A 9,599-nucleotide genomic window follows, 5' to 3' on the forward strand; every position below is an offset into this window, starting at 1 on the left:
CTGTTTTTCGTTTGAGAAATGTTGTTAAAAAAGTGACCATTTTTTTGGCACCGCCCCCTTTCCAAAAGATACATCAGGGGGTTGCCAGAAGGGGGATGTGCCCCCGTCTGTTTAGGGGGTTTGAAGGGTTGACAGTCCCCCATCGCCAAGAAAATTTTGGACATGTGACAGGCTAAAAATGGCCTAAGGTCGATCTTAATGTAACGTGTAACGAACGCTGAAAAGCCTTTTACTCTATCTCAATGCAATCAGTTTTGATGGAAAAAAAACAATGCAAAATAGCGATTTTTGACAATTTTGAGACGTCCCCCCGTTGCCATTGTAACAGGAAATTTAAGATTGAGCATCATGTAACAGAGGTTATGGTCCAGTCAACATTTGTGCCAAGTTTCATTAGTATTGAAGCATTTTTCACAGTTTCATAGCAGTTTGAACCTCAAGGGATTTTAGATTCTTTCATGTGAGGGAGCTATCAAGCTAGCTTACGGAACGTCGATGGGGCCAGTTCTTGCCTGAAATAATACGGTCTTCCTCCACCAGGAAAGCTGGAAAGTCACCATATTACAAACTGTGCGACAACTTAATATATATTTGGTTCTTATATGTTAAAATGTATAATTACGTATGTATACACAATGAAATTGGAAAAATGAAGTACTGACAAAGTACTATGTGAAATGAACCATAATCACAAACGGCTGGCTTTTATTTCTACTTCGGGACCTGATAAAGGCAGTTAGGCGCAAAGATAGATCTTATGTGGATCCGTCCACTTTAAAAAAACACCGAACAAACAAAAAAAGCACAACACTTTTGGTTTCATTGAAAAACTCTTTATTGCACTATTACAGAATTTATCACATTTTATGACAAGCAAGACTTAATCAAAATATAAAATAAAGATGGGTTGATCGTCATCTTTGTTGTTGCTATGCAACAGTATCTTATACGCAGAATAACAAACTTTAAAATAGAAACATGTGTTAGATTACATTAAATTATAGAAATGGTACAAAAATATTAATGTGTAATGAAAAGTGGAGCGGTTGTAAGAATTATTGTTGTTTTTATGAATGTCGTCATCAAAATATAATTTCGCATTTATTACACGAATGTCCTTGGGTGCCAATGTATGTAAGCTTCCGCAGTGAAATTTCAATATTGCAAGTTTTCTGTGAAACACATCACTCTGCTATTCCTTAGCTACTGCTATAACCTGGAAATAAACATTATATTATATGAGCCGCGTCACGACAAAACCAACATAGTGCGTTTGCGACCAGCATGGATCCAGACCAGCCTGCGCATCCGCGCAGTCTGATCAGGATCAATGCTGCTCGCTATCAGTTTCTCTACTTGTTATAGGGTTTGTAAGCGAATAGCATGGATCCTGATCAGACTGCGCAGAGGCGCAGGCTGGTCTGGATCCATGCTGGTCGCAAACCCATTATGTTGGTTTTGTCGTGACGCGGTTCATATGTTTATATGAAACGTACTAAGGTGTATTTAAAAAAAACTTACATACTAAGTATTTGTTACCTGTAGAATACTGAAATGGAATTCCCCAGCCCTGTTTAATTAATTAGATCTAAATTAAACAATTAATTTATCAATACGAATTATCAATACGAAAATACGAGTATGAAGTTATTCGGCCGACAATGTAGAGTCGGGCCAGAGTGCATATAAGTACAGGCCATCCTGACTCTAGAAATTATGATGCTTCGAAAGGGATTATAAGATCTGTGTAGTACATTTATCGAAAGCTTTGACATCCTAACATTGTGAGAATATAAGTCACATTATGCTCTGAAGTTGTGACATATCATCTGCCTTACAGCAGCTGCTAAGTTTTATTTCTTACTTAATCACTATAAAAATGAAACATGTGCTGCCTAAGGACGGCTATAATAACGAAAGTATAAAACACCGTTAAGGAGATCGGTGACCTAGTGCTTAAGGTGCCTGCCTCTCAACCCAAGACTCTGGTCACAGCTATGTTTCTTCTTATGACTGATAAGTTCCAGGAAGCGGACTCCAAAGTGATAAATCAATATAAGTTGCAAGAACTTGTTTCACAATCAAGCTAAATAAATAGATTTAAACTCAACTGACCAAATCCGTTAAAATATACATACCCAATCATAAAATATTGTTGTCGCACTGCTTATTGCCTTAATACTTTCGTGAGAATATTCAGACACTTTATTCATAGCCTTCGCACGAGTTTCTTGTGAAATCTTTTCATAATCGATATCTCCGATGGTCTTCAAAAATTGTGTTCCCCCTATGACCTTCTTTATGTTTTGCCAGTTCTTTACATAAAGAAATATAATTACATTTTAAATATATAATAAAAACTCTGAATAAGCACATATATACTGAACACAGATACATAAAGGGTATGATAGCATGTTTCATGATCTTCGTTATTACTTATGTATTTCTGTTTACCAAAAGTATGTACACTACTCTATCAATGTGTAAAAATAAGTTATACGATGCCGGGAAGTGAGCTTGAATATGTCAGTAACAAGTAAATTTCTTTTTGAATGAGTATTTTCTTTTCTTGCTATTGTTTTGTAAAGTATTTAGGCCCTAATGGCCTCTTTTACTAGAATGATAATTTCTTGAAATGATCTAAGCCAATTTGTTATCCTAGAACCAGGGAGGTTTAACTGGTTTGGTCTAGACAAGTCCAAGTTTGGACTTCATCGGTTGAGGAGTGGTGTTTGTACTGCAGCCACTAACTCTATAACAACAGACAGAAAACTTTATACACTAAAGTGACATTATGCTCAGTTTTCATTATCAACTTGAACTGAATTAACTTAATACTAGTATTTCAAATGATTGACTGTTAAAATGGTGATTGGCGAACAATAAATATTAATATTGTAAAACGATTAGTTTAAAATATGAATCTGCTTAAAACATAAAAAGACTGTCGTACTCTTTTTAAGCAACTTAAAGAATTGGATATTCACAAAAATGCTTTGGACATCGCGAGTTATTTATCTTATGCGAATGAGGTAATTTAATTAAAAGGATATATAGATAGTTTTATTTTGGTAAAAAATACATGTCATAAAACAACTACAAATTCAATGTCAACATCAAGAGATACATGTTAACATGAAAGTGCATGTGTTTATGACATATATTCAATACCAAGGATGACACAAAAAGAAGGCACAAGCCGACATATTTCCATTGTGGTCCTTAGAATTGATCATATGACACCAGAAAGGCAAAATATTTACTAATTATTAAGTATTGCACATAAATTATTCAATCACAATTTCTTATATCAATTATTGCACATAAGTATTTCCATCACAAAATTTATCACACATGTATTATAATCATAATTTTTATAACAGATATGTTTGACAATGAATAGGTACTACTAAAATATGCACTAAACATAAAAATATATAAATAAAAACTAAGTAAGATGACTTGATTAAAATGACTTCACAGATATTGATTGCATAAAATGTTCCTTAAGAGATTCTTTAAAATTATCACGACTTGTTATGAACCTAAGATGTGTTGGTAACCTGTTCCATTCCTGACAACCATTAAATACATTTTCTTTTCTTTCCGAAACCCTTAACTCTTGGAATAGAATAACTGTTACTATCTCTAAATCGAGTGGAGTAAGAATGTACCTCATTTGCAATTTGAAAATGCTCATTTAAATAACTAGGTGTACTATTGTTATGTATCTTATGTACATGACCAAGAATAAGGAAATGTACCCTCAGATGTACTGGTAACCAACCAACTTCCTCAAAATGAGCCCTCCCTATATGAGTACGGGGACTGAGATTAAGTATAAACCTCACCAACTTATTCTGTGTGGCCTGAAGTCTATTTTTTAGAATTTGACTCAACCCTAAATACCAGGAGGCACACGCATAATCAAAATGACATTAATTGTATTAATGGGCATAATGTCACTTAAACGCAATATGCAAGACATGCTACATTAAAGTAATTAACTAGGCATATTGTTCATAAAACTAACATAACAGACATAAATTTACATGATTAAATACATTAAAATTATTGTCCTTAATGTAAATTACCAGTTCAGTCCCTTTGTATCCTAGCAAAATCATAACAGCTTCCAATACATCTTTTACAGGTTGTGGTGGCTTTGCATAACTTTTAGTTTCTGTCAGATCACTCTTCGGTATAGCGGCTACAGCGTTGCTGGCAACTGATATACGAGATATTCTATCATCATCTATCATCTGTCCTGATGATGCCATGTTGTTTTACAGTGAATTGATCCTGTAAAATTATATCTTTATAAATAAAATACATGTAGACAAGAGAATTTGGATAAACGACACCAATTTTCCTTTCTTCACAACACAACTTACTGTAGAATGTAGGTGTTATTCATCATTTAACGTTATGTGAATTGGTGTCTCTAACTGATAAATTATAAACTGTATATCATTAGTAAAATGTTTAATAATAACTTCAACAATTTAACAAAACTCTATAAGAACACATTTCCAAGCCAGAATAATTCACCAAAATATAGGGACAATATTCTGCAACATTTATTTGTTTATTACGTGTATATTTTTTAATTTATATACATTTTTTTATTATTTCTTACATTTTTTAAAAAAATCAATTAATTTATTTAAGAATCTATTTTTTTTTAAATTTATTGTCAAAAATGTAAAATAACTTTGTTAAACGTTCGGCGGAGCAAAACGTAAGAAACCAACCAATGCCCAATATAACAATAACAATATATATTGTAAAATGATTATTTATATCAGCAAACTGTTTATAGATATATACATTTTCCATTAGAAAACACCTTCTGTAGAGCGACCCTGTGTAAAAAAAAAACTCCTTTATCAACAATGCTTCTAAAAATAAGTCTTCAACTCTCTAGGAACTACCCCTTTCAGCAATAACCAAAATAACAAGTCTTCCACGCGATGCAAAAACAAATAATAATGGTAGTAACGAAAATAATGAATTGGTAAAAAAGACATACCTTTTAAACGTAAAAACCTGACGCCTTAGATGTTTTATATCTTAATAAACGATCACTTTGTTAAAGCGTATATTATACACGTTCGCTGTATTTAGTGACTAATTCGGGTATTATTCTTCCATTAAGGTAAATCCCCAGGTACTATATTTGTTGTAGAACCTGTATTTATTGCAAAATGTTTTTAAATACCGTTGCTAATTTTAGGCATGAAGTCAAATTATGGAACACGTTATGGATCAATACCTGATCAATATTTGAACGAGATTTCTATCGACACTGAAATTGTATAGGTAAGCGATCTCTCCAACTTGTCAATTTTGCAAGATTTTGATATCTTTAATTGTGAATTTTTACTTTCCGAAAAGTTCAAAAATTCAGATATATTAGAAGGTACAAGGTTGTTAAAAGCTTTATAAGAGTCCTAGTATAAAATATATCGTTTATTGAATGAAATTCAGTTCTTACAGAATATATTATAATGTTTTAAAATCTTGCAGCTCTGTTTTTATTATTATATCTCAATACCTTTGATTTCTTTTGATCCAAACAGTACAGCATTAATAGAATTTTCGGTATAATATATGTATTGAAAATAACTGTTTCATTTCATTTGTCAAACACTATATCGTGTGAAATAATTAATACGCCACGATAATGCTATTTATAATCAAGTTTGGAAACAAATGTCATAACTTTGAAAATTTCAAGACAAATTATAATCTGAAAAAAAAAATGATAAAGTTTTAACGTATGTAAAAAACGTTTTTGGCCATGCAAATAATCAAAAGCTTTTCTTAGATCTTCAAATACAGTCCCAACATGTTTACCAGAATCTATTTCTGTAAAATAGAGAAAAACAGATTCCATACGTCAAAACTGAAAATGTCGCAGGACCGGTTTAATCGAGCCTGTTCATGGACGGTAGTGGTAATAGCAAGCTGTCGCCCACGCCCCCTAACACCGGCTTAAGAAGAATTCAACATTTAGCCATGCTTCTTATATCTGATTTAATGTGCTGTGAGATTTATGATCTGTCCAGATTGTCTTTCTCCTTCCTGTACTCTCAATATAACACTTGCTTTATAAAATACAGTCATTTTCTTTTACAATATGTTTAAGTGTGAATTTGCTCTTGACAGACTTTCATCAAGAGCACCGCAAGGCGGAGCACTGTATGCCCGAAAGTGATTTTTTAGTAAAGATGAAGCATTTGTAAGACCTCCTTCAAAACGCAATCCTCCTTTATAGCTGAAGAACCTTCATGTAGATAAATACAGTTGCTGTTTCAAAAGCAACACCATCAAGTTGTTATCTTGTAAGTAAAACGCTACGACGGATATTGACGGAAAGTGACCTTGTGACCCAAAAATTAATAGGGATCTTCTACTGAATATTGACAATCATCCTATGAAGTTTGAACACTGTGGGCGAAATGGAACATAAGTTATGCTCCAGAACCCACAATTTTCAGTGTAAAGATCATTGTGACCTTGACCTTTGACCTTATGACCCTAAAATCAATAGGGGTCGTGTATTTGACATGGTTATTCATCCTATAAAATTTTACAACTGTTGGTTGATTAATATTTAAGTTATTGAGCGGAAACTGTTTTCAGTTTTAAGGTAATAGTGACCATGACTTTTGACCTTGTGACCCCAAAATCAATAGGGGTCTTTTACCCAATATGGACAATCATTCTATGAAGTTTTAATATTGTGGGCTACATGGAACTTAAGTTATGCACCGAAAACTGTTTTCAGTTTTAAGGTAATAGTGACCTTGACCTTTGACCTTGTGACCCCAAAATCAATAGGGGTCTTCTACCCAATATGGACAAACATCCTATAAGGTGTGAATATTGTGTGCGATATGGAACTTAAGTTATGCTCCGGACACTGTTTATAGTTTTAAGGTAATAGTGACCTTGACCTTTGACCTTGTGACCACAAAATCAATAGGCATCTTCCAGCCATTATGGACAATTATCCTATGAAGTTTGAACATTAAGGTCTTGTGACCCCAAAATCAATAGGGGTCTTCTACCCAATATGGACAATCATCCTATGAAGTTTGAATATTGTGGGCCAAATGGAACTTAAGTTATGCTCCGGAAACCAAATTGTTAAGGGACGTACGGACAGGCAGACAGACGGACGGACGCCAGGGGGTAGAACATAGTATGCCCGAAAAATTTTCGGGCATATAAAAAGTGACCCTTTTGGGAAAAAAAAGAAATCCATGTCTATCAAAAAGGTTCAATTAGTATTAAAATATCGCAGGCACCACGTGTATCAATTTGAAAACACGGTAAATTTCTTTGAACAGTAATCATCAAATTAACACTACTATAATAGTTTTAATAGTGAAAGTTTTCCTTTTCATATCGAAAAAATGACCACTTATGATGAAAGATTTACAATTTCTAAAATTTAAGCAGGGGAGACAACTGTATCAACAATTTTAAACGAGGCCGCTACGGGTGATTTGCATTAATTTTTGCTAAAGCAAGCTTTATTCTGTTTACCTTATTTTATAATCCCTGGTAAAATCGCTCAAAAGCATCAACATTCAGATTTTTCGTTGAAAAACAGTTGTTTAGTTAAGGTCGGATGAAACCAATGGCAAAACAAATTTAGGTATATAAAATGTAATGGAAAACCTTCATTAAAAAGAAAATGTGATTAACTTCAATCAATAATCAATCAATCAATATTTCAGTCAATATTTCAATCAATCAATCAATCAATCAAAATCATAATCAATCCATCAAATAAAATCAATCAAATAAAATCAATCAAATAAAATCAACCAAATCAATTAATGAATCAAATAAAATCAAATCAAATAATAAATCAATGTAAGGGTTTAAAAAAACATTCCCTTAAATACCCTAATTTATTCAAAGGGTTTAAATTGCCACTAATATATAGCCGTTGGGGAAAGGGTTTCATGAATTTTTTGGGTTTAAATATGTTTTTTTGTACAATTACAAAATGTTAGAAAAAAAATAATATTTTTAAAAAAATAGTACATTCTGTTTTACAATGTAGTTTCTTTATTTCTTTTAAAACCCAGGGTTTGCACAACATCGCGCCCTTCCTGAAATTTTGGAAATGGGCCCTTTTCAAAAAAAAATTTTTTTAAAAAGGAAAAAGAATTTTAAAAGATTTTAGGGTCATCTAAAATAAACCCATTTTTTTATGAGGGTTAATACTTGGAGAAAATCTAAAGCGGGGCCAGGAACTAAACCCTTTATCATGTCACACTAAAATTATCGTAAATTATGTGAGACACTTTGTTACAATATGTTGATAGCGTGCTCTTGATGGTTGTTGTTTTTGTACGAAATTGTGTCAACAAGAAGAAAAAAGAACGAGTTGAACGTCTGAATAGATAATGAACTTGAATTTTCGTCTTATGTTTGGACATGGTGAGTTTAAAATGTTACACGATACTCAATCAAATATCCAATATCTCACTCTGTAATTCATCTCTTTGTCATCATGTCTTTATGAAAGTTATTAAGATTCAGAGGAAATAAGATTTTTTTCCAAATGATTTGTATTTCTGTTGTTTTTCTTTTTCTTTTCTGTTTTTCTTTTCTTGTTGTTTCCTTGTGTTTATTTTGTGTTTTATGTTGTTGCTTTTTTGTTGTTGATTTTGTTCGTTTGCTTTGCTTTTCTTTTTCTTCAAAGTATTTTGTTATATAACATTATCGTGGTTTGATGTACTAATAGATGTACTGATATTCTTAAAGTGATTCAAATTGGCTGTTAAATAATTTGGCTACAGTTTAACACATCTACGAATGTTTCAAACTTCTTATTTAATCACCGTTATCATGTCTGGTTTCTTCGGTGCTAGGGGGTCATGGACAGTAGCTATCAGTTACCACTATCGTAAATGAACAGGCTTAATCAAACCTAGTCTGCAATATTTACAACTTGGGTGTTCTTAAAAGTATCTTAAATATGTACAAAGAGATATATATTTTCAAATTAAAGTTTCTGTAAAACTCTAAATCAAATGTATTCACCTTGAAAAAATATATTATTTTCATATAACTGATGTTTAAGCAAAATGAAAAATAAATATATTTCTTTTTGCTTTGATTAAATCTGTTACTGCAGTTAACTGTTACTTTTAAATGGTTTTAAAGTACCATAATTTTGTCAAACGGAAGGTTTTAAATTAATATGCATGCCTGCTTAACGCAAATTGTAATGTTGATACTGAAGCGTCGTTAAATTATGCCTTTATGCTAACTTAAAATTATATATTCTGTTAAAATATTCAGTATGCACAAATGATCTTTCTTTCCAAATCATTTCCTTAGACAAAACAAAAACACACAAAAAAAACAACGATCTGACTTTATACATGCATATGTTCATAAGGTTTCGGTTTGAAGGTTTGGGGTAAAAGTAAATAAAGCACTGGACATTTATTGCTCTTGTGGATGTTTTAGAAAAGTTTATTATTCTCTCTTAAACTAATGGTTTAAGGCACTGTGTGAACATTACATTAGTCTAGTCTGGCAGTTCTCTCAGGGACTCCTAAACACCA

The 9,599-nt window shown here is 32.3% G+C and overlaps 1 protein-coding gene across 1 annotated transcript; it reads right to left on the reverse strand.

The window, feature by feature from the left end:
• Positions 1-822: 822 nt before the first annotated feature.
• Positions 823-5,203, reverse strand: LOC132749406 (dynein axonemal heavy chain 10-like). The gene is made up of 4 exons (XM_060739136.1): positions 5,033-5,203; positions 4,095-4,302; positions 2,139-2,315; positions 823-1,216 (listed from the first exon to the last, which is right to left on the reverse strand). Exons 2-4 carry the CDS (start codon positions 4,278-4,280, stop codon positions 1,193-1,195), a joined length of 387 nt encoding a protein of 128 aa, XP_060595119.1. The 5' UTR covers positions 4,281-4,302; positions 5,033-5,203; the 3' UTR covers positions 823-1,192.
• Between the last annotated feature and the right edge of the window lie 4,396 nt (positions 5,204-9,599).

This window comes from Ruditapes philippinarum, unplaced genomic scaffold, assembly GCF_026571515.1.
Source record: "Ruditapes philippinarum isolate M1 unplaced genomic scaffold, ASM2657151v2 ctg9715_1_1_1_1, whole genome shotgun sequence".
Taxonomy (NCBI): Eukaryota; Metazoa; Mollusca; class Bivalvia; order Venerida; family Veneridae; genus Ruditapes; species Ruditapes philippinarum.